The following is a 26602-nucleotide window of genomic DNA, read 5'->3' as shown; positions in this document are numbered from 1 at the left end:
TATGAAAACAAATCAACCTCAAGTTTCGGTGTCACCTCGGACAACCAAAAATACCTGGTTCTCAATCACAGTGTCGTAAGTATACATTCCTGGATTTAGTTGCCATCTGCAGAACTCTCCTCGCCATCCTCTTGTAATAGTGCCTCCTCCAAAACCACCCAATGGAGCTCCTGTAAAGAAACATCTGATTGATATTTCAACAATATTAACCAAAGTTAAAGCATTTTTTAAAGCCAACCTCAGGGAACTGAAAAAGGGTGAAAGTCCTAGGAATTTAACTCGGGAAATTCTGATGTATATGACTGTAAACAAATTATTTGTTTCAAAGCATCAGATTATTTTTTAAAGTTTGTAATGAAAATGATAAACTATATTTTTACTGAAATAAAAAAGCTCTGGTGCGGAAAGTAAAATAACTTGAACATGTACAACAGATCAGACAAACTTGGAGATTAAAAAGTCTTTAGCAGAGAACAGCAGAGGGTAGATGTCAACAAGATGAGAGTCAAGAGTGTTTTATTATCATATGTCCCAGATAGGACAATGAAATTCTTGCTTGCAGCAGCACAACAGAATATGTAAACATAGTACGTAACGGGAGAACAAAAGTTCAGTGTATATATATACACACACATGCAAATAATAAACAAATGTAGTGCAATAATAATAATAATAATAAGTCTGTTGTAGTTCAGAGCTTATTTGTTGTCGTGTTAAATGTAGTGGTTCGCGTTTTTTAATACTGTTTTTAACTGTGTATATGTGGGGGGCTGGGGAAACTTTTAAATCTCTTCCCTGCACGGGAAACCCGACCTTTTTCCTGTCAGGTCTCCGTTGTCGTTGGGGCCTAGCACCTTGGAGCAGCCTCCAACCAGAACGACCTGGGGGCTCCATTCGCGGAGCCTGCGGATTCACCATCATGGGGCTGGCCGGCCTCGGAGCGTGGGGAGCGGTGGTGGCTCGCTGCTGCGGCCCGACCCCGAAGCTCGGAGGCTCCAGCTACAGACAGGTGGACTGGGACATCGGGAGCTCGTGGGTCCGGGTGGAGACCGCTTTTCGGGGTTGGAACGACCCGGAGCCGAGTTGTACATCGCCTGGCTCGGCTTTCATGGCCGTGGGACATTCCAGCGCCCGCCGGGGGCTCCAACATTGTGACTTTTGGGCCTGGAGTGGGGTTGTACATCGCCCGGCGCGGCCTTAAATGGCCGTGGGACTTACCATCGCCTGCCTGGGGCTTCAACATCGAGAGAGAAACGGTGCATGGGGAGATAAAATACTTTGCCTTCCATCACAGTGAGGAGGAGATTCACTGAGATGGATGTTTGTGTAAATTGAATTGTTTGTATGTCTTGTAGGAATTGTCTTTGTTTGTATGGCATTGGAAACTGAGTTTCATTTGAGCCTCACTGAGGTTCAAATGACATGTAATAAATATTGTATTGTATTGTGTTTAATAGCCTGATGGCTGTAGGAAAGAAGCTGTTCCTGAACCTGGATGTTACCAGTTTTCAGACTCCTGTATCTTCTTCCAGATGGCAATGGTGAAATGAGTGTGTGCCCAGGCTGGTGTGGGCCTTTGATGATGTTGGCTGCCTTTTTGAGGCAGCGACATCAATAGATCCCTTCAATGGTGGGGAGGTCAGAGCCGGTGATGGACTGGGCAGTGATCACAACTTTTTGCAGTCTTTTTCGCTCCTGTTGCCGAACCAGGCCACGATGCAACCAGTCAGTATGCTCTCTACTGTGCACCTGTAGAAGTTCAAGAGAATCCTCTTTGACATGACGAATCTCCATAGTCTACTCAGGAAGTAGAGGCGCTGATGTGCTGCCTTTATAATTGCATCAGTTTGCTGGGACCAGAAAAGATCTTTGGAAATATGCACAGCCAGGAATTTGAAGTTTTTGACCCTCTCCACCATCGACCCATTTATATAAACAGGATTGTGGGTCCTCGTCTTTCCCCTTCCAAAGTCCACAATCAGTTCTTTGGTTTTACTGATGTTGAGAGCCAGGTTGTTGTGCTGGCACCATTTGGTCAATCGGTCGATCTCACTTCTATACTCTGACTCATCACCATCTGTAATTCGTCCAACAACAGTGGTGTCATCGGCAAACTTGATGATGGAGTTCGCACTATGTCCGGCTGCACAGTCATGGGTATAGAGTGAGTAAAGCAGGGGGATGAGCAAGCAGCCTTGAGGTGCTCCCGTACTGATTGTTACTAAGGATGAAGTATTACTGCCAATTCGAACAAACTGTTCTGTGGGTGAGAATCCAATTGCAGCGGGATGCAGAGAGACCCAGTTCCGTGAACTTGGTAACCAGCTTGGAGGCGATGATGGTATTGAATGCCGAGCTGTTGTCTATAAACAACAGCCTGACGTAAGTGTTTTTATTGTCCAAGCGGTCCAATGCTGACCGGAGAGAACCATCAGAGAAACCGAGAGAACCATCAGTTCTCCAAATTCACTGGACAGATAATTAAACCAAAGTCAGCTTAAGCCAACATCTCGTGCACCGAAGACCTAGTTACATATTGTCATTCCTTCGGATGGCCAAAATGCTCCAATGACTGCTAGACTCCTGAAATAGATCCTACTTTGAGCTGATGTAGGAAGATATTAACAGAGAAGATATTAGAGAGAAGTGGGGGTTAGAACAAAGCCTGGTGATTGGTGGTAACAGATGAGAGGACAGTGTTGTCCAATAGTTGGGTGGAGCAAGTGAAAGAGGCTAAAGATAAAAAGGAGATAAAAGGGTGTCAGATAAAGAAAGAGGATGTGAAATGCAAAGCTAGAGGGAGAGACAAGGGTAGTAGGGGACAGGAGAAAGAGGTGGGGAAGGGAAATGGGGGATGAGTGTGGGAAGGAAGAGAAAGGAGCAGGGTGACTGAGAGGGTTAAGAGGTGTTGGAAGAAATGTGTGCACACCAGGGTGGTTGGGATTTTACTTTTAACTGAAGAATTCAGTATCCAAACCAATACCCAAGCAGAATATGAGATGCTGTTCCCCAGTTTGTGTGGCCTCACTGTGGCATTGGAAGTGGTCCATATGGGAATGAGAGTTGAAATTGTTAGCAACCAGGAGACCTAGCAGACCTTGACAAATAGCACACGTGTTCAGAGAAACGATCGCCTAGTGTATGCTTGGTCTTGTTGATGTAAAGGAGACCACACAGGGCTCTCACTTATCTTTTCTTCTCTGTTTCCCGCCGGGCAACCTTGGCAGTTTTTTAGGTTGCCAAATTACAGTTTAATTGTCATTTAAGACAGCTTGCATGACGCATGCGATAATGTGCTCGGACAAAGTGTGTAGTTACCAGTCGGAATTATGCTCAATGAAGCATTCACATATTAGTTCTGCTTCAAATAACGTCACAAACTAAACATATTCACCAATCAAGACATTATATATAACACAATGACATGCAGCAATATTATAATACAGTATATACAGTATCTCAACTCTTTTTACACGTTGCGATGAATGCAATTTGTATTATTTCTTTCCACTTCCAAACAAAAATATGGTTGGATTTTTCAGCGTATGATCAACCTCAGTGAGACCAAGCCCAGGCTTGGCGATCGCTTCGCACAACACCTCCACTCAGTTCGCAATAACCAACCTGATCTCCCGGTGGCTCAGCACTTCAACTCCCCCTCCCATTCCGAATCCGACCTTTTACACCCCAGCGGTATGAACATTGGCTTCTCCAATTTCAGGTAGTCCTTGCTTTCTCCCTCCTTCCCCTCCCATTCCCAGCTCTCCCACAGCCTACTATCTCCGCATCTTCCGTTCATTTCCCTCCCCCGACATCAGTCTGAAGAAGGGTCTCGACCCGAAACGTCGCATATTCCTTCGCTCCATAGATGCTGATTTTCTCCAGCTTTTTTGGTCTACCAACAGGATCCCACCACTGGCCACATCTTCCTATCTCCTCCCGTCGGTTTTCCGCAGAGACCGCTCCCTCCGTAACTCCCTGGTCAATTTGCCCCTTCCTGCCCAAACCACCCCCTCTCCTTGCACTTTCCCTTGCAACCACAGGAAATGCTACACTTGTCGCTTTACCTCCCCCCTTGACTCCAAGGACCCAAGCAGTCTTTCCAGGTGCGGCAGAGGTTCACCTGCACCTCCTCCAACCTCATCTATTGCATCCGCTGCTCTAAGTGTCTGCTGCTCTACATCGGTGAGACCAAGGGTAGGCTTGGCGATCGCTTTGCCCAACACCTCCGCTCGGTTCGCAATAACCAACCTGATCTCCCGGTGGCTCAGCACTTCAACTCCCCCTCCCATTCCGAATCCGACCTTTCTGTCCAGGGCCTCCTCCATGGCCAGAGTGAGGACAACCGTAAATTGGAGGAGCAGTACCTCATATTTCACTTGGGCAGTTCACACCCCAACGGTATGAAAATTGACTTCCAATTTTAGGTTGTCCATGCTTTCTCCTCCCCTTCCCAGCTCTCCCTCAGCCCACTGTCTCTGCCTCTTCCTTTCCTCTCCCCCCCCCCCCCCCTCACATCAGTCTGAAGAAGGGTCTCGACCCGAAACGTCCCTATTTCCTTCGCTCCATAGATGCTGCCTCGCCCGCTGCGTTTCCCCAGCATTTTTGTCTACTCATTCACACAAGTTCTGTTATCCCACTTTCCTCACCCACTCCCAACACATTAGGGGGCACTTTTACAGACAAGTTAACCTACAAAGCCAGTGTGTCCTTGGGATGTGGGAGGAAACCCACACGCTTGCAGGGAGAATGTACAAATTCAACACAGACAGTGCCCGAGGACAGGATCGAACACAGATCTCTGGCCTATGATGCAGCAAGCCCACCAGCTGTGCCACTATAATTTGATTTCCAACACAAAAAATTATACGTTGATAGCTTTGGCTACTAAAAAAAAAAAAGAAACCATCCATTTTCAGTCTTAAATGTCTAAATTAAGCTATGTCCCCCTTTACAGCTCCTCTATGTTTTAATGCAGTTTAAGACTATGGGGCAGTATGTTGGCCATAAGGTTGCTGCCTAAAAGTGCAAGAGACCCGTAATTGATCCTGAATATGGGTGCTGTCTGTATGGAGTTTGCTCCTTTTCCTGTTGATCGCATGGGTTTTCTCCGGGTGCTCTCGTTTCCTTCCACATTCCAAAGGTGTGCAGGAACCTTTTACAGACCTAACCCAAAACGTAATATTTTTCATTTGTCCAGAGATTCTGTCTGACCTGTTGAGTTACTCCAGCTTTTTGTGTCTATCTTCAGTTTAAACCAGCATCTGCAGTTCCTTCCTACACACGATACTATACCATATAACTTTATTAATCCCAGGAATGAAATTGTGAGTATGTGTATGTGTGCGTGTGTGTGTTGCTGCAAGTAAGGATATTGTGCTGCTGCAAGTAAGGATTTCATTGTTCTAACTGGGACGTGAGAGAATAAACCACTCTTGACTCACGTCGCTAACGTGTGGGATAGGACTACTATACGGGTGATCGGTGGTCGACGTGGACTCGGTGGGTCGAAGGGCCTGTTCCAAGATACAAGATACATTTATTTGTTACATGTACCAATTGGTACAGTGAAATGTGTTCGCCACGCTGTATCTTTAAATTAAACTAAAACACTAAAACCAGAGGAAATCTAAAGAAGGGTCTCTACCCAAAAAGTCACCCAATTTCTTCTATCCAGAGATGCGGGCTGCTTAATGGAGATCCCCCGCACAATTAAAGCATGGAGTAGTCTTCACCCTACCATAGTTAACCAACCAGACGCAACTAAATTTAAGGTAGCTCTTTTTTCCCCCAAGAACCCTTTTTTGCTTAAAAGCCCTATCCCACTGTAGGAGTTCATTCAAGTGCTCTCCCCAGTTTAAAAAAAAATCAAACCCGTGGTAAGCCCGTGGAATGAACGTAGCGGGTACGTCGGAGCTCGGGGACGTCTCTTAGCGGCAGGTACTCGGGAAACGCGGTAAGCTCGGGAAGACTCGTGAAGATTTTTCAACATGTTGAAAAATGTCCACGAGAGCCCCGAGTGCTTACGAGCGGTCATTACCGTAAATCTCTGAGTTCGAATCAGGGGAAACTCGGGAGATCGCTTGAATGAACTCGTACAGTGGGACAGGGCTTTAAGTCTAAGTCAAGAGAGTTTTATTGTCATGTGTCCCAGATAGGACAATGAAATTCTTGCTTGCTGCAGCACAACAGAATATGTAAACATAATACAGAACAGGGCATAAAAGTTCAATGTGTCTATATACCATAGACCATATATATACACAATAAACAAACAGATAAAGTGCAATAGGCTGTTATTTTTCAGGGTTTGGTGGTGGAGGGTCCACTCCAGTTTAAATTCCATTTGGAATATTTTTGGAGAGCCAGGAAAGCAAGAAGCAAGAGTTACTCCAGCTCCAGGGAGTGATTCTGCGTTGGTTTTCAGCAGTCGCGGCGAGGCGGCGACCGGACAGCAATGGCGGCCTGATCTCCCACAATGCAAAGGGAGGGAGAAATGCCCAACGCCATTGGTGTCCCGGGTGCTTGCCAAGCCGGGCAAAATGGCACGGCCTTTAGGTTGCCCGGCAGGACTTTAGGTTGCCATTGACACCCGGGCAGCTGTTAATTTTGAGCCCTGCCACATCTTCACACCAAAAGTAGAAGAGACTGGAAGAGGTTCACTTGAACGTGCCTCACCTGGAAGGGCTGAGTGTGTCCCTGGATGGAAGTAAAAGAGGATTTTTGTGTACCTTCCACCCATCACTTGCCAGGCTTTCTCTCCCCCCCCCCCACTTCTTCAATCAGTCTGAAGAAATGCCCTAACTCAAAATGTCTGTCCATTCCCTCCACAGATGCTGCCTGATCCACAAGGTATCTTCAGCACTTAGTGCTTTACTCCATGTCATTGGTCTCCTTACACCGTTCCAATGAAGGAATAGAATCCTGACGGCACATTACAGTCTTGAAGGCTTGACACTGAACTCAAAACTTTCAGAAATTGACTTTTCCAGTCTGTTAGCCATTCTGATGAAACATCATCAACGTGGAACATCAACAGTTATTCTTTCCACAAATGCTGTTCGGTCTGCTGAGTGTTTGCATCATTATTTTAATTTGCATTTTATTTATTGATTTCTGTACTGTATCCCTTTGGGGATACTTAAATCTGTTATTCCTCAAACATCTACCAACAGTGACTCAAACGGTCTATTCTTCTATTTGTATTTATGCAAATACTGTCATTTTTAAAATAGTGGAATGCTAAACTACATTCACAAATAAAATTACGCTATTGGAAGAGCAACATTGAAAAAAATGACACCAATGTACTCACCATAAATCTGTCGCAAAGGTATGGAATTAAATGTGTCAATAAATGGTGCTTTCTTCTCTATTCGTGTTTTCCTGTACCACCATTTCAAATACCTATAGACACAGAATCACAGCACAAATTAGCAAGCTGAAACCACACTATTGGATATTAACAAAGATTTTATTCACAGCATATCAGCCTTATAGAGCCATTGCCTCTCAACACCAGAGACCGAGATTCATTCCCAACACACCCCGTGTGTTTTCTCCCCCGGTGAGCTAGTTTCCTCCCACACCCTATACAGATCGATAGGTTCATTGACCACTGAAAATTACCCCTTGTGTAGGTAAGAGGTAGAACTGGAGGAATTAGTGACAAAATGGAGAGAATAAAGTTGAATTTGACTATTGTAAGATAAGTGCAAATAGGTAGTTGATGGTTAGCAAAGTCTTTGTAGGCCAAAGGGCCTGTTTTCTTGCTGTATCTCTCTACGATTGTGACCAGTTTTATCCGAGCCTCATTGAGTATACTTTATTCATTCCAAGTCAAAGGTGAAGCAAATAATTTCTGTCAAGGATATGAGTTTAAAAACAATTGCTAGGCATCAACGAGAAGTTGTGCTATGATGCCTTTGATTCATTCGGATAAATGTCTTTGACTCGTGATCCTACTTCATACCATAAATATGCTTGCCAGCTGCAATGCACAGGAATACATTACACACCAAATTCCATAATGCATTTGGCCCAATCTTAAAAAAAAAAATTGCACTTGACGAAATGGCCTCCAAAAACACAAAGCCATAGAGTCAGAGTCACACAGCATGGAAAGTGGGCCTGCGCAGATTGTTCTCTCCGTAAAAATAAAAAATAAAAACAAAAACAGTAACAATTCAATTTGCCCAAGGCTTCCTAGTCTCCTTTATTTAGAGTTACTGAATGGGTGGGGGTGAAGGGCGATGGCAGGTGGAGAGATGGTGGGGAAAACGGGAGCACAGGGAAAGGTTGAATCAGTTGTCATCTAATTGAATGACAACACTTGTTCAAGGCAGCAATTGGGGGGGACAGTTCCTTTCACAGCGTGTGGAGAGTCTGTGCCAGGGGAAAGTTGCGCGGAGGGCAGGAGTGTTGAGAAGGAGGGGGTCAGGGATAATGCCTGTAACTCACTCACCGCTGCAGCAGCGCTCCGGGCGCGGAGCCACCGCATTGTAGCCGGGGATAGAAGCAGCTCGGGTAGCTGCGAGCAGCCGCCGGGACCCGACAGCAGAACTGGCCTCCACTTCAGCGCCTTCTGCCGGCCCGCTCACCACTGGCAGTGCTCTCCGTCTGAACACCTCTCACCTTTCACTCGCCGACTTCCCTCATGTCAGCCACTTCCGGCAAATCTTTAAATTCCCACAGCCGAGTAACCTCAATCGCGCTGTCGGAATTTAAGGATTTGCGGGACGCGACTGACATTAGTGAGGCCGGTGAGCTGCAGGAGAGGTTTTTAGACGGAGAGCTGCCAGAGGTGAGCAGGGGCCGACCTAAGGAGCCGAGATGGTGGCCGGTTCCACTGTCCGGCACCAGTGGCCGCTCTCAGCCACCCGAACTGCTTCTCCCCCCTCCCCCCCGCCTCAATGCAGTGGCTACGTGCAAGGCGCGTCGCAAGAGGCATGATCCTGACCCTCTCCTTCACAACATTCGTGCCTTCCCCGCAACTTTACCCCGGGCCAGACTCTCCAAACGCAGTGAAAGGAGCTCTCCCCCCACCCTCACACCCCGGAAAATACGATATCTAAAAACATAAAGCACCAAGAAATGTATTTACCACGTTAATGGTACACAAACTCCATTCTTCACTCTTTGTTTCCTAAGATACACTTAAAATAATGGCAATCCAATGTTTGAAAACCCCGCCAAGAAACTAGCGCTGCGCATGCGCAGTAGGCTGCTGCGCCCATGCCTTTACTATTTATATTTAGTAATTACCATGTTATAATTTTAGTCAGGGTAGGCAGTACCTACCTTCCCAGAGTACTTATGGAAGCAGCCCCAGAAATAGTGGATGGATTAGTGATAATTTTTCAAAACTCATTAGATTCTGGAGTAATTCCTGAGGATTGGAGGGTGTTTAATGTAACCCCACTTTTTAAAAAGGGAGGGAGAGAGAAAACGGGGAATTACAGACCAGTTAGTCTAACATCGGTAGTGGGGAAACTGCTAGTCAGTTATTAAAGATGGGATAGCAGCACATTTGTAAAGTGGTGAAATCATTGGACAAAGTCAGCATGGATTTATGAAAGGTAAATCATGTCTGACGAATCTTATAGAATTTTTCGAGGATGTAACTAGTAGAATGGATAAGGGAGAACCAGTGGATGTGTTATATCTGGCCTTTCAGAAGGCTTTTGACAAGGTCCCACATAAGAGATTAGTATACAAACTTAAAGCACACAGTATTGGGGGTTCAGTATTGATGTGGATAGAGAACTGGCTGGCAGACAGGAAGCAAAGAGTAGGAGTAAACGGGTCCTTTTCAGAATGGCAGGCAGTGACTGCAAGGCTCAGTGCTGGGACCCCAGCTATTTACAATATATATTAATGATTTGGACGAGGGAATTGAACGCAACATCTCCAAGATTACGGATGACATGAAGCTGGGGGGCAGTGTTAGCTGTGAGGAGGATGCTAGGAGGCTGCAAGGTGACTTGGATAGGCTGGGTGAGTGGGCAAATGCATGGCAGATGCAGTATAATGTGGATAAATGTGAGGTTATCCACTTTGGTGGCAAAAATCAGGAAAGTAGACTATTATCTGAATGGTGGCCGATTAGGAAAAGGGGAGATGCAACAAGACTTGGGTGTCTTTGTACACCAGTCATTGAAAGTAGGCATGCAGTGAAGAAAGCGAATGGTATGTTAGCATTCATAGCAAAAGGATTTGAGTATAGGAGCAGGAAGGTTCTACTGCAGTTGTGTAGGGTCTTGGTGAGACCACACCTGGAGTATTGGGTACAGTTTTGGTCTCCTAATCTGAGGAAAGACATTCTTGCCATAGAGGGAGTACAGAGAAGGTTCACCAGACTGATTCCTGGGATGTCAGGACTTTCATATGAAGAAAGTGATGAGACTCGGTTTGTACTCGCTAGAATTTAGAAGATTGAGGGGGGATCTTATAGAAACGTACAAAATTCTTAAGGGGTTGGACAGGCTAGATGCAGGAAGATTGTTCCCGATGTTGGGGAAGTCCAGAACAAGGGGTCAAGTCAAGTCAAGTTTATTTGCCACATACACATACGAGATGTGCAGTGAAATGAAAGTGGCAATGCTCACGGACTTTTGTGCAAAAAGACAAACAACCAAACAAACTATAAACACAATCATAAACACACATATTCTTTTACATAATAAATAATGGAAGGAAAAACGTTCAGTAGAGTTAGTCCCTGGTGAGATAGGCTTTTACAGACCGAATGGCCTCTGGGAAGAAACTCCTTCTCAACCTCTCCGTTCTCACCGCATGGCAACGGAGGAGTTTGCCTGACCATAGCAGCTGTAACAGTCCGTTGCAGGGGTGGAAAGGGTCTCTCATGATATTGTTGGCTCTGGAGTTGCACCTCCTGATGTATAGTTCCTGCAGGGGGACAAGTGAAGTTCCCATAGTGCGTTCTGCCGAACGCACTACTCTCTGCAGAGCCTTCTTGTCCTTGGCAGAGCAATTCCCAAACCAGATGGTAATATTCCCAGACAAGATGCTCTCCACCGCCGCGTAGAAGCACTGGAGGATCCTCGGAGACACTCTGAATTTCCTCAATTGCTTGAGGTGGTAAAGGCACTGCCTTGCTGTACTCACGAGTGCTGAGGCGTGTGATGTTATATCCCCGGAGATGTGGACTCCCAGATATTTAAAACAGTTCACCCTATCCACAGGATCCCCATTTACAGGTCACAGTTTAAGGATAAGACGAAAATCTTTTAGGACCGAGATGAGAAAAACATTTTTCACACAGAGAAAATGTTGCCTTAAATCTCTGGAATTCTCTGCCACAGAAGGTAGTTGAGGCCAGTTCATTGGCTATATTTAAGAGGGAGTTAGATGTGGCCCTTGTGGCTAAAGTGGGTATGGAGAGAAGGCAGGTACAGGATACCGAGTTGGATGATCAGCGATGATCACATCGAATGGCGGTGCAGGCTCGAAGGGCCGAATGGCCTACTCCTGCACCTATTTTCTATGTTTCTACCCTGACGGCACATGCCCCATCTGTACTAGTCCCACAGTCCTTGGTCACACTCCCTCTAAATCTCTCCTATCCATGTGCCTGTCCAAAGTTTCTGAAATGTTGTGATAGTCTGCATCAAATACCTCCTCCGGCATTCATTCCATACAGCCACCACCCTTTGTGTAAAAAAGTTGCCCTCAAGATTCCTATTAAATCCTCCCCCCGTCAGCTTAAACTTATGTCCTCTGGTCCTCTATTCCCCTACTTTGGGTACAAGGCTCTGTGCATTTACCCAATCTATTTCTCTCATGGTCTTGTGCACCTCTATAAGAACCACCACTCATCATTCTGCGCTCCTGCTGTCCTAACCTGCTTAATCTCTCCCTATAGCTCAGGCCCACAATTCCGAGCAACATCCTACAAAATCTTTTTCCTGATTACTAACATCAGCTAGCATCAGGACCAAAGTTCTCCGCTGGTTTAACTTTGGGTGACTTTGTTTAACGGGGGGAGACTGGTGCACAGGCAACCAGATCTGGGTCAGGATCCGGTGGCATGCAGTCCAAGACGACCAGAGACCCTTTTCTGCTGCAGCCTTCCCAACCTTTGTGACGCTGCACTAAGGTCAGCCATCGTCCTTCGCCTGTTCCGCCGTTGAGGTCCTGGTTGGATTACTCTTTGTCAGAGACCTACCCCTCGACATCACTGCCATGGGTGGCCCTACCAGGAGCTTAGCTCCAGATGGCATCGCTCTCAGGATCTCAGATCTACATAAGCTTCTCCACCACGACAAGGTGACAACCCACGGAGAAGCTCGTATGCATGAACTCCCTGGCATTTAAGGCAACAAGCTACATGTTGGAAAATGTGATTAGCATAGATAGGTACATTGATGGTCTATTTCTTTGCTGTATTACTAATGGGCCTGTCACACGTAGCGATTTTTTTAGGCAACAGCCGGCGACTGTCATAGTCGTAGCAGGTTGCCGAAAAAACAGCGACTGGACTAATGGGCCTGTCCCACTTAGGCAATTTTTTTAGGCTACAACCTATGTAACCAGGCGACAACCTACGTCATCCTGGCGACAACCTACGACAGCACCTACATCAGGAGAAGTCAAGCTACACTCATTGTCGTCAAGCCCACTTGTCACCACCGTCGCCAAAAAATTATCAACATTTTGAAAATTTTGCGGCGACCAGAAGACTCTTTGGGCAACTGAGACTATTCATGACCATACAGACTAGGTATGTTACAAAACCTACCTGAATCGTGTCTGAGAATCTGCCCCACCCCTTGTGCGCGATCTTGGCGCTGTTTAGAGGGGGCGGGTTTAAAACGCGATTTTTACTAGGCTGTTGCAATCGAAAATGTTCAGCCTAGTAAATCATTAACGGAAAATCGCTGACAGACCCCGTCGCAAAAGGTATTATTAGTTTTTATGGCCTTGTATAATAGTTATAGTTTAAAAACCACTCTCTAAACCCGCGACCTCTCGCAGCCCCAGGGTTTTATAAAGCAAACAATTAAAGGTATGTACCTTATTTTTACATTAAAAGGGGCTTCTTAAGAACCCTGTGTATAAAGTTTTCTATAGCGAATAGTTCATTTTGGGCTCTTTATAGCCCACAGTATTTTTCTGGGCATTTGGGGTTACAAATCCAGCGCAATGTGAACGTTCTAAACCAGCGCGTTCACAGGATCCCAGTAGAAAGCGGATTTAAATTGACTTTAATTTACAGCAATTGAACACTAAATTCCTTCCATTTGGCCTATAAATTGATGTAAATGAGATTTTAAAATCATGTTTTATCGTGAATTATTTGTGAATATTATTTGGACACTTAGGCTATTTAAAAATGTTAATCATTTATTAAGAAATGGATAGATGTTTAGATCTAGTAATTGAAGTTTGAAATTAGCTACAATTGGGTAACTAGTAATTATATGCTTTAATTTCAGGTCCTCGAAGTAAGATTATTTTATATTTGTTTCAGAATGGTTCAATCTATGATAACTGAAAATTTCATTCGGTTCTCTTAATTTTTAAGAAGGTTATGAGCTTTTGACTGTCCTCGATCACAGCTTTTTTGTTATGTCCATAGAAAATCAATAGGGAACAAGATGCTAATTTCCGAGTATGAAAATGGCCATAACTTTTTTATTACTTGAGATATGAAAGTGAATTAGGTGTCAAATTAAACTTATTGTTATGCTTTATCTGATGGGATAAATTGCAGACTTGATTTTTTAAATCTCAAAATTTTGTAACATTGCTATACAGACGACACCCTGGCACCACCGTCGACCATGTGGCGACAACCTGTAGTTGCCTAAAAAATGTATATATATTTTTTAAATCGCCAAGTGGGACAGGCCCATTGCACAAAGAACTAGCAGTATTAACACTTAGCCACTTGGACTGCTCTGCCATTCCATGTTATTGCTGACCCTTTACATCACCACTACTACAATGCAATTATCCAAGCATCTCGCAATTTGTCTTGAATATACTGTCATTAGCCCTCTTGGATAATTAATTCAAAAGATTTACCACAACCACCATCCCCTTAAAGATATTTATTTTTGTCTGTTGGGAGTAGGGAATCAAGGGATATAGGAGAAAATGGGGCTAAGGGAATCAAGGGATATGGGAGAAAAGCTGGAACAGGGTACTGATTTTGGATCACCAGCCATGATCATATTGAATGGCGGTGTTGGCTCGAAGAGCCGAATGGCCTACTCCTGCACCTATTTTCTATGTTTCTATGAATTGCCAATTTCTTCTTTTGGACCCCTTTGAGAATTTTGTAAGTCTGTAAGATCATCTCTCATTCTTCTAAAGAGATAGCACAGGTATATTCTGCACATGTGGGGCTGACAAAGGGAAGGGACTCAACCAATTTACAACCCATGCTATAGGGAGAGGTTGAGTAGGCTGAGGCTCTATTCCTTGGAGCGCAGGAGGATAAGAGGTGTATTAAATCATGAGATGAATAGATTGACAAGATTGACTAGAGTAGGTGAATCGAGGACAAAAGGACATGGGTTTAAGGTGAAGTGGAAAAGATTTAATAGGGAGGTTTCACGGCAGTCGGGTCAAGACCCATGACCCGTACTGTTGCTACGCTACTCCAAGTGGAGTACACGCGATGAACTGCAGGTAGGCACTTACCATTGTTTCCAGCATAGCGGGCCCATTAAAACCCTCCGAAATTGTCAATTTTTGCGGTTAATAATTATGGAAATCGGGATAAGCATGAGAGACATTTAGCCTACTTCAGAATTCCAAAAGTGAGGAGAATTGACGGTAGATAGAAGTGAGAGCTGAAGGGACAACAACAGACAGAGTGCTTAGCGAACATTCATTGGCCGTTTGCTCACTGCATTTCATCAACTAAGCCATTATTTGTGTTTTTTCTTGATTCCTTTGGCATCTAAAAAGTTTCAGAAGTGATAAATCTGGCTGTAATTTTTTTTTAAATCGCCCATGGTTCTCAAGTGAGTTTTTACATACAAAATGAAAACACATCTGAAGAAAAATTTACAGCCAGATTTATCACTTCTGAGACGTTTTAGATACCAAAGGAATCAAGAAAAAACACAAATAATGCCTTACTGTTGATGAGATGCAGTTAGCAAACGAGATAATTCCCAATATTTTCAATTCCGATATGTTCGCCAAGCACTTTAGCTGCTGTTCTCCCTTCAGCTCTCGCTTCTCTTTACCTTCATTTCGCTTCACTTTTGGAATTCTAAAGTTGGGTACATTTCTCTCACACTTACCCCGAATTCCACAATTTTTTTCAACGCAAAAATTCAACAATTCAACAAAATTCTATAAGATTCGTCAGACATGATTTACCTTTCGTAAATCCATGCTGACTTTGTCCAATGATTTCACCACTTTCCAAATGTGCTGCTATCCCATCTTTAATAACTGACTCTAGCAGTTTCCCCATTACCGATGTTAGACTAACTGGTCTGTAATTCCCCGTTTTCTCTCTCCCTCCCTTCTTAAAAAGTGGGGTTACGTTTGCTACCAGCCAATCCTCAGGAACTACTCCAGAATCGAAAGAGTTTTGAAAGATTATTACTAATGCATCCACTATTTCTGGAGCTACTTCCTTAAGTACTCTGGGATGCAGCCTATCTGGCCCTGGGGATTAATCGGCCTTTAATCCATTCAATTTGCCCAACACCACTTCCCGGCTAACCTGGATTTCACTCAATTCCTCCAACTCCTTTGACCCGCGGTCCCCTGCTATTTCCGGCAAATTATTTATGTCTTCCTTAGTGAAGACGGAACCAAAGTAGCTATTCAAGTAGCTATTCAATATTCATGTCTGAAGAAGGGTTTCGGCCCGAAACGTTGCCTATTTCCTTCGCTCCATAGATGCTGCTGCACCCGCTGAGTTTCTCCAGCTTTTCTGTGTATCCTTGTTCCCCATGTTCAACTCACCTGTTTCTGACTGCAAGGGACCTACATTTGTTTTAATTAATCACTTTCTTTTCACATATCTATAAAAACATTTGCAGTCAGTTTTTATGTTCCCTGCCAGTTTTCTTTCATAATCTATTTTTCCTTTCCTAATTAAGCCCTTTGTCCTCCTCTGCTGGTCTCTGAATTTCTCCCAGTCCTCCGTATGCTGCTTTTTCTGGCTAATTTGTACGCATCATCCTTCGCTTTGATACTATCCCCGATTTCCCTTGTTATCCACGGATGTACTACCTGCCCCGATTTATTCTTTTGCCAAACTGGGATGAACAATTTTTGTAGTTCATCCATGCAGTCTTTAAATGTCTTCCATTGCATATCCACCGTCAACCCTTTTAGAATTAATTCCCAGTCAATCTTGGCCAATTCACGTCTCATACCCTCAAAGTTTCCTTTCTTTAAGTTCAGAACCATTGTTTCTGAATTAACAATGTCACTCTCCATCCTAATGAAGAACTCAACCATATTATGGTCACTCTTGCCCAAGGGGCCACGCACAACAAGACTGCTAACTAACCCTTCCTCATTACTCAATACCCAGTATAAAATAGCCTGCTCTCTCGTTGGTTCCTCTACATGTTGATTTAGATAACTATCCCGCATACATTCCAAGAAATCCTCTTCCTCAGCACCCCTGCCAATTTGATTCACCCAGTCTATATGTAGATTGAAGTCACCCATTATAACTGTTCTGCCTTTGTCGCACGCATTTCTAATTTCCTGTTTGATACCATCTCCAACTTCACAACTACTGTTAGGTGGCCTGTACACAACACCCACCAGCGTTTTCTGCCCCTTAGTGTTTCGCAGCTCTACCCATACCGATTCCACATCCTCCAAACTAATGTCCTTCCTTTCCATTGCGTTAATCTCCTCTCTAATCAGCAACGCTACCCCACCTCCTTTTCCTTTCTCTCTTCCCTCCTGAATATTGAATATCCCTGGATGTTCAGCTCCCAGCCTTGGTCACCCTGGAGCCATGTCTCCGTGATCCCAACTATATCATAGTCATTAATAGCTATCTGCACATTCAACTCATCCACCTTATTACGAATGCTCCTTGCATTGAGACACAAAGCCTTCAGGCTTGTTTTTACAACACTCTTACCCCTTATACAATTATGTTGAAAAGTGTCCCTTTTTGATTTTTGCCCTGGTTTTGTCTGCCTGCCACTTTTACTTTTCACCTTGCTACCTATTGCTTCTACCCTCATTTTGCACCCCTCTGTCTCTACGCTCACACATTTAAGAAACCCTTTCCCTTTAACTCCATCCTCCACTATCCCATTCGACACCCCACCCCCCTTATTCAGTTTAAAACCACCCGTGTAGCAGTGGCAAACCTGCCTGCCAGAATGCTGGTCCCACACCTGTTAAGACGCAATCCGTCCCTTTTGTACAGTTCCCCCTTGCCCCAAAACAGATCCCAGTGATCTAAGAATCTAAATCCCTGCCCCGTGCACCAGTTCCTCAGCCACACGTGCAGGTCCCATATCTCCCTGTTCCTGCTCTCGCCAGCACGAGGAACTGGAAGCAAACCGGAGATAACAACCCTGGAGGTCCTGCTTTTCAGCATTTTTCCAAGCTCTCTAAAGTCACGCTGCAGAATATTCATCCCCTTCTTTCCGACATCGTTTGTGCCGACATGCACTACCACTTCCGGATGTTCACCTTCGCCCTTGAGGATTTTCTGCACTCTGTCCGTGACATCCTGGATCCTGCACTGGGAAGGCAGCACACCATCCTCGCATCCCGTCTGTTGCCGCAGAAACCCCTGTCCGTACCTCTCACAAATGGAGTCTCCCACTACAATGGCGTTGCCTGCCTTAGGCCTTTTTGGTTTTGGCTCAACAGCCCTATTCGCATCGCAAGCCAGTCCGCCGCTCAGTGTAAACACGTCTTCTGTCCCAACAGCTTCTAAGCGGGTGAACCTGTTCACAAGAGGTACACCACCCGGGGACGTTGGCATTCATGCTTCCCTCCCTTTCTCACTGTCTCCCACCTTCTCTCTTCCAGTACCTTAGGTGTAACAATCGTACTGTAGGACTTGTCGAGGAACGACTCCGTTTCTCGTACGAACCGGAGGTCATCCACTTGCTTCTCCAGTTCCCCAACACGGCCCTTCAGGAGCTGTACCTGGATGCACTTCTCGCATTTGTAACAGCCAGAGGCACCAGCGGTGTCCTTGACCTCCCACATACTGCAAGCATCGCACTGAATCAGCTTGCCTGACATCTCCTTCTTTCGTCTCTACCTCTCAAGCGTATTGCGTGGTCTCCTCTCCTCACCAAAGACTCACACTTTTCTCACAGGGCACTGACTCTCGAGCCAAAGACTCACACATTTCTCACAGGGCACTTCACTCACTGCCGCTCGCTAAGAGCCGTCTTGCTTAAATGGACTGATAAATTGCCTGATTTACCAATTTACAAACCAAATTCCTCAGTTTTCAACTGTTTTCCCGGCACTGACTCACTTCTCTCCTCCCACCTGGGCTAGAGCCAATCAGTCGTATCTCTTGCTAATCTCCTGTTGCTGTTGCTCCCAAATCTACAGCAGTTCTGAGTAAAGTCTGCCTGTCCTTGGCTTGAACTGTTTTCACCCCTCTGACTCACTTCCCTCCTCCCACTTGGGCTAGAGCCAATCAGTCGTATCTCTTGCTAATCTCCTGCTGCTGTTGCTCCCAAATCTACAGCAGTTCTGAGTAAAGTCTGCCTGTCCTTGGCCTTTACTTCAACTGTTTTCACCCCTCTGACTCACTTCTCTCCTCCCACTTGGGCTAGAGCCAATCAGTCGTATCTCTTGCTAAGATCTGACATTGCTAAAACAAACCGTAAAAACAAACCGTAAATGTCTATGGTTGCTGGTATTAGATCGGAGCAAAAACAACACAATCTAAAGAAACCTAGTGTCTAGCAGATTCTGTGCAGGGAAAAGAATTGCCGACATTTCATGTCAAGACTCTCCGGGTCAATTCTGTTCCCTCCTTGGATGCTGTTCTACCTGCCGGCAGCTCGCTTTGCTCCAGATTCCAATCATCTGCAGTCTCCTGTATTTCCATTAGATCAATCCTTTTACAGTATGGCTAAATTAGAACTAGGCTGAAGAAGGGTCTCGTCCCGAAACGGCACCTATTCCTTTTCTCCAGAGATGCTGCCTGTCCAGGATTTTGTGTCTGTGAACGACAATGCTAGGCAGGTGAACCAGTTCCAATGATCTAAGATTCTAATTTTTTTTTAAATAAATTGGATAGTTATATGGACGGGAAAGGTATGGAGGGTTATGGTCTGAAGGCAGGTGTATGGGACTAGGGGAGAATACGTGTTCGGCACGGACTAGAAGGGTCGAGATGGCCTGTTTCCGTGCTGTAATTGTTATATGGTTATTGATATGCGCTGGGAAACAACTTCTGCAGAGGATACCCAACAATTTCTCCCCGAAACACCGTGCGTGGGGCGTTGGCAGCCAGTGAAAATTCGATGGAATTTTAATTCCTGCTGTGTTGATGCGTTTTCAGATCGGATATTGGGGTCAGTGTACGAATTACAATAATTCGTTCACTGCCTGGGCAGCCGTCAGTGGATACACCTGGATCCATTTCCTACAACCTGACTCCGTCAAGCCAGAGCTACGGCTGAGGCGGCGGCGACGTTGCCGTCCCCAGGGGCGGTGCCGGCCGCTCACTCACTCACCGGATTCCCAGGCCCAGGTGACTGATCATATGCGACAGCGACACATCGGTGGCCTCGAACGGCTTCCTCCGCTCTGTAAACTCGTGCGCCAGGCAGATCCTCCAGCCGAAGCTGGGGACACCGGGCTTGTCCGGGCAGCAGCCGCCGCCGCCCACGTACTTGAGCATCAGCTCGTTGCTCTGCGGCTCCTTGCTCCCCATCTCCCGGTCGCCGCAGACACTCCACTGCCCTCGGCTCGGCTCGGCTTCGCCCACTCTGCCCGTCCGCCGCGCATGCGCGACACCCACGATTTGCCGTTACATTTGAAACTACAGGAGGGGGCACGAGCGCGCAGCGGCGCGAGTAGCAAAGGGCGGGGCGTGGCGTGCGCGCGCGAGGAGTGTCGCCCGCTGCGCGCGCACCCTGCCGGCGGCGCTGGGAAGCGCAGGGAAGCGCAGGCCACCACAGGCCACCACACTGGGGAAACTGCACATTCAATGATATTTCATAGTTAGAGGTAGTCAAAAATGCTGGCGAAACTTAGCGGGTGAGGCAGGCAGGCAGCATTTATGGAGAGAAGGAATAGGCGACGTTTCGGGTCGAGACCCATCTTAAACAATGAAATGTCACTGCCACATTTACCCAGGTACAGTGACATTTGAAACTTGTGTTTGCTTACAATCCGGTAAAATCATACAGCAGTACACGAAGAAAGAGTCACCACATTTCTGGTGCCGACAAAGTTTCAAGACTTTCAGTTTTTTTAAGTTTTCCTGGGGGACAGGCCATCCTCCCCCCCCCTCAGGATTTTCACCCATAGGCAAAGCAATAGGGAGGTTTCACGGCAGTCGGGTCACGACCCATGACCCGCGCTGTTGCTACGCTACTCCAAATGGATTACACGCGATGAACTGCAGGTAAGCACTTACCATTGTATCCAGCGTAGCGGGCCCGTTAAAACGCTGAAATTGTTAATTTTTTTCGCTGTAAATAATTATGGAAATCGGGATAAGCGTGTGAGACATTTAGCATACTTCAGAATTCCAAAAGTGAGGAGAAATTACGGTAGATAGAAGCGAGAGCTGAAGGGACAACAACAGCCAGAGTGCTTGCCGAACATTGGCCGTTTGCTCACTGCATTTCATCAACAGTGAGGCATTATTTGTGTTTTTTCTTGATTCCTTTGGCATCTAAAAAGTTTCAGAAGTGATAAATCTGGCTGTAATTTTTTTTAATCGCCCATGGTTCTCGTGGGTTTTTGCATACAAAATGAAAACGCATCTGAAGAAAACTTTACAGCCAGATTTATCACTTCCGAGAATTTTTAGATAACAAAGGAATCAAGAAAAAACACAAATAATGCCTTACTTGATGAAATACAGTGAGCAAACGTGATAATTCCCAATATTTTCAATGTTTACCCTTCTGTTCTCGCTTCTCAATACCTTCATTTCGCTTCATGTTTGGAATTCTGAAGTTGGGTACATGTCTCTCACACTTACCCCGACTCCCACAATTTTTGTCAGCGGAAAAATTCAACATTTTGGCGGTTTTTAACAGGTAGGAAAGTACGCGGTTCTAGCATTAATAACATATACCGGAAGACGGACGTCTTCCAGTTGGGTTTAGCGGCTCCGTGCGTCGAGCTCTATGACCCAGTGACCTTTCGTGCAACCCCCCTATAGCGCCATGGGCTTTAAACATGTGGTCACAGCGCTATGGGTCACAAATTGTTTGGGAAAATTCTCGTATAACACCACTCCAGACCTGAAACGTCGTTGTTATCCAGAGAGTAAAACCTTGAGACTGAACCTGTGGAAAGCGACTGGCCCAAATGGGGTCCATGAACGAGCAGGCTAGCAGAAATATTCAATGACATATTTAAGTTCTCCTTTCTCCATTCTGGTGTTCTTATCTTTTTTAAGATCAATATCATCTCAGTAGCAAAGAAGAGCAAGGTAGCATACTTTGGTGACTACTGTCTAGTGGCTGTGACACCCACGATCATGAAGTCCCTCAGTAGGTTAGTGATGGTGCACATTAACTCCAGTCACCCAGAGAGCCTTGAAGCACTGCAGTTTGCCTACTGTTGTAAGAAGTCCACAGCAGACACAATCACAATTAGATACGATACCCTAAAACTTTATTCACCTCCAGAGGGAAATTGGTCTGTCGATAGTCACAACACACAAGATACACAAAAACTTGAAACTAAAAGTGAAAACAAAAAGAAAAAGACAGGCGACTGTTGGCTGCCTGCCGTATGCACAGTGCCTTCACCGTAACCCAGCCAGCACACAAACTGTTCACTCTCCTACCATCTGGTAAGCGCTACCGCAGCATGCGGAGCAAAACCACCAGATTCAAAAACAGCTTTTTCTCTCACTACATTTCTTTTCTTTCACTACATTCTGGCACACTGTGAATATGTTAAATAATGTATATTGTCTATCTTATTGGTAGTTTGTCTGTGTTATAAATATTACTTGCACATTTGGAGTATGGGGAAACGCAATTTCAATCCAATTTATTTGAATTGACAATAAAGTTTACTTTGAACTTTGCCTGCCGTGTGCACAGCGCCTTCACCGTAACAAAGGAATAAACAAATGAACAAACACAGACTCTTCGCTTGGGAAGAGGATTCTAAACTAGAGTGCCGCATCTCCCACACTGGGTCCCCCTTTGTTCTCACACCATCCTTTACGGTAATCCCCCACCCCGTGTCCCCATTGTTCTTCATGGCGGTCTCCCCATGCCGGGTCCCCATTGTCTTCCCCTCCCCCACTCACGCCCATCGATCACGAGGCCCCACCTCCACCGAGGCTCCCGTTGCTGCCGCGAACCACTGTGCCGTCAAGTCTCTGGCTGCCGCTGAGGCACCCACTGCTGCCACTGTCTCCTGCTGCCGCTGCCAAGGCTCCCATCGCCACCACCCCTGAGGCTCCTTCGGCCCAGATAGGCCTCGCCGCCCGGTTTCTCCGCAGTCCCCTGGGAGGCCTGTGGGGTGAGTCGGGCATCCCAGGGCGCGTTCCAGTCGTTGGCTGCCACTCCGGTCGGCGCCGCGTTTTTTCAGCGGGTGGATCGGGCCCACGTGGCTCCCTGGGACACTCCCGCTGCGAGTTTGTGTTTGACCATGCCCATACACACATCTCTAGAACATCTAGATGACGGACACCAATATCAGACTCCTATTTATTGTCTATGGCTCTGCCTTCAACGCCATAATTCCAATTTTACTTCGGAGTCACGTGAGTGACTACATGAAGAAGACCCCGTACAGCCGCACACATGTCATATCGTCAGACGCATAGCGGTAGCGACCGGTTGTGAGGAGCAGAGCCCCTCCAAGCGGTGAGTAAAAAAACCTGAAGGTAAGTGCTTTCACTTTCGCTTTCAGGTCGCTTTCTGCCGGGAAACTTGTGCTGTGTACCAGACAAGTTTAACAATGGAGAATGTGCGTAAAGGCAAGGGGAGGCGTACCGCAGGTAAAACTCAAGAGGACCGTGGGTCTGTGAGTAGCGGGCGCCCGATTAAAGGGTTGGTGGCAGCAAAGTCAGCGAATACAGATGCGGCAACTCAGAGTACCATTACAGCACCTGTAGGGTGCAAGGCCAAGAAAAAATCTGTTCGGCCAGCAGACTCTGAGGAGTCAGACCCGGAGATTAGCCCGCCTCAGACAGACATGATGTCCACTTGGATCGCAAACCTAGAATTCTTGATGGGGAAAATGATAAATCAAGCACCACTCCAGGAAGAGTATAGCCCGCGTTGGCCTACGGGAGAGCCAGCGCAGGGAATACCTGGAAAAAATCCGGGTCAGCGTTGTCCTACAGGAGAGCCAGCGCCAGCAATGCCTGAACAAGGGCAATTTATGCGTTGGCCTATGGGAGAGCCAGCGCTAACAATGTCTGAAGGAAGACAGTATAGACATTGGCCTACAGGAGGGCCAGCACTAGCAGCACCTGAAAGAGGGCTGCCTATGTGTGGGCCTACCGGTGAGCCTGCGCAGGGTGCACCTGAAAAAGGGTTTACTATGAGTGGGCCTAAGGGAGAGCCAGTGTTAGAAATACCTGAAACAGGCATACCAGATCGCCCCCATCAAGAGGAGGAATATTTTCCGGGGCAACAAGATTCAGATGAAGAATCATATGACCAAAGCCCAATAACAGAGCCTAAAATACCAGGGCTGGCACAAATATTTGCTGTTCCCAGACTAAGAGGGGAACCATTGGGAGATGAATTAGCAATGACAATAAATTACTTGCTCTCCCACCAGCTCCAGGAACTGACCATGGATGAGACTGTTAAGATCAGCCAAAATCCATCTGTGCAGCAATGCTGTTAAGAGTCATTCCAGTAAATATATATTTCCCCTTACATTCAACCTCACGAAGTGCAGCACATTACACTTGTTCAAATTAAACTCAATCTGCCATTTCTCCATCCACTCCATAGCTGATCTATATCCTGCCCTAATCACAGTCCATAATCCCAACAATATTGGTTTTATCTGCAAACTTACTAACCAATATTACAGGCAATGTTACCGAGTGACGCAGTGTGGTGCAGTTTATGAAAGCACTGCTTCACAGCATCAGAGACACATGCTCGATCCTGACTTCTGTATGCTGTTTGCATTTTCTGCCGATGACTGCATGGATTTCTTCCAGGTGTCCACAGACATACAGGTTGGGAGGTTAATTCACCAATGTAAATTGTCCCCAGTATGTAGGTGAGTAGTAGATTCTGGGGAGAGATGAATAGGATGTGTGGGGAATAATAAATGAGGTTAATGTAGGGTTAGTAGAACTGGGTGGATGTTGGTCAGCATGGACTCAATGGTCTAAAGGGGCTTTTTCCATGCTGTATTTCTGTATGACACTGGATGGGAAATTAGGGATCTTAAGCAATGGCACAGACATCTTGGAGTCAAATATGATACCAGGGTTGCATGTAATCTGCTTAGGTCCCATATATCTGCCAGGATGATGGATAGAATCGAGAAGAAAATACCGAGAGCTGTCAGAAAATCAGGCAGTATCAGTGTGGAGGGAAACAAGGTCATCTTTTTGGAACTTAATAATAGACTAATTCGTTCTACTAGGAAATTTATTTCTAAAATAGGAAAAACACAGTTAATTCCTTGGCATCTCTTTGCAAAATAAGTTAAATAATATGTTACAGTACTCATTATTCACCTAATGAATATAAAATATTTTACAAATCTGGGAGAATTTTACAGATAAATCTAGTCAACTCCCAACATTCACTCCCAACATTTCATGGATCTTCATCCCAGCCATACACTAAATAAAGCTTGTTTGTTGCTTAAGCTACTAGCCCTGTGTATGCTATTTTTTTTACCAGCTTGTCTCTAGAATGAAGGCTATTATTGAGTTGGTGTTGTGTAGGCCTGAATGATGCCATGAGTGAACCTTCGCTGATCCTCTAGGTTAACAAGTGTTCTTCGCATTGTAAATGCAGGTAAGAGATCCAATATGAACATTAGTAAGCAGCTGTGATGAGATAACATCCAAACTATAGAAACAAATTGAAGAAGGGTTTCGGCCCAAAACGTTGCCTTTTTCCTTCGCTCCATAGATGCTGCTGCACCCGCTGAGTTTCTCCAGCTTTTTTGTGTACCTATAGAAACAAATTGTCACATTTTGTTCAAAACATTGTTGCAAACTTCAGCAAGTTTTGTCGATCCAAATTGCCACTGTAGTTTATTTGAAAGTTGTGGGTACGGACATTGGTGCAAAGGAGTATTGAAATGATTTGCCGACTTCTGTACTGCAGCTGCAGTTGTATACGCCAATGGGATTTCTACTCTTTCACTGGAGCTTGCATCACTACTTTATCTTGATTGCAACAGTCAATAAAATAGTGTGAAGTAAACAAGAAACCTGCTTTTGGAATTAGTTCTGCCAGTAGGAAACCAGAGAATGTAAACATTGCAAGATAAACAAGGGTGATATAAGTACTCAGATGAAACTCAGAAAATGTTATTAAGTAATAAATAAATCAGCTACTGCTCTGGCTGATTCATTCTGGAAGATTGTTTTTAGTGTTACTGTTTATAGACTTGAAAAGAGTTATAAAGCTGGCTAGGGACCATACACATTTGCCATTTGGATTTTTCTGCAGTTTTCTCAGTAGGTGTGAAAACCAATTCTCCAAAGTGCTGGGAAGTCATTGGTAAATGTTTCCTGGAGATAACTTTGCACCTTCAATCCTCCATCCAGCAACTCTCACTTACTGGAGGTTTGAACTTGGAAGAAAATCTTTAAAGGTTTTCTAGTGTGGGTAAAGCCCAGAGAGAGACCAAAACATACAGCTAAAGCAAACCAGCTTCAAAGTAAGTACTGTATGTCTGCTGTTGACATGCCTTGATTTCATGTTGACTGCTATTAGAATCGGAATGTACTATGTAAACCACAGATACTTAACACAAAAGTAAAAATACGTTCATGAAAACAGTTTACAGAGCAGTGAAAATAAATAGGCAAAGATAAACCAACTTTGCGAAGTGGAAAACCTACAGTAAATATATAATCACCCTTCATATTCAAAAGTAACCTAAATCTTCATTGATAACATCACTAAACTTTAAGTAGATGATTTGGTGGATGAAAGCAGTACTTTTGAAATATGTTTCCATAATGTAGAGAATACTAGCAAGGCAATGGTATTAATTAATTAATTAATGGTATTAATTAATTTGGTGGTGGAGGGTGCAAAGTATTCCAGTTGCTTTTCTTGATGTAATTGGTTTTCCATACCATTTCAGAAAGCAGTTAAAAATCAACCAGGGTACCTATCCTAGTTACGAAGAAAAATAAGGTAGTCCTTTTTCTGAATTACTGTTGTCCTTCTTGTGACGGTGATGGTCACACAATAGTGTTAGGTATGGAATCCAAGGATCTTGACTACAA

The 26602-nt window shown here is 45.2% G+C and overlaps 1 protein-coding gene across 1 annotated transcript in view; it reads right to left on the bottom strand.

Moving 5' to 3' along the window:
• Positions 1–19967, bottom strand: part of gba2 (glucosidase, beta (bile acid) 2) — a 63568-nt gene extending 43601 nt beyond the window's left edge. The window contains exons 1-3 of the mRNA XM_055633076.1: positions 19686–19967; positions 7316–7407; positions 55–170 (exon numbers count right to left, since the gene is read on the bottom strand). Coding sequence (XP_055489051.1) covers positions 55–170; positions 7316–7407; positions 19686–19885 — 408 coding nt within the window. The 5' untranslated portion in view covers positions 19886–19967. The remainder of the gene's footprint in view (positions 1–54; positions 171–7315; positions 7408–19685) is intronic.
• Positions 19968–26602: the final 6635 nt, after the last annotated feature.

The sequence above is a fragment of the Leucoraja erinacea genome, chromosome 1 (genome assembly GCF_028641065.1).
Source record: "Leucoraja erinacea ecotype New England chromosome 1, Leri_hhj_1, whole genome shotgun sequence".
In the NCBI taxonomy this organism is placed as follows: Eukaryota; Metazoa; Chordata; class Chondrichthyes; order Rajiformes; family Rajidae; genus Leucoraja; species Leucoraja erinaceus.
Note: the sequence above shows the minus strand (reverse complement) of the source record. Positions and strands in the feature narration are given on the sequence as shown.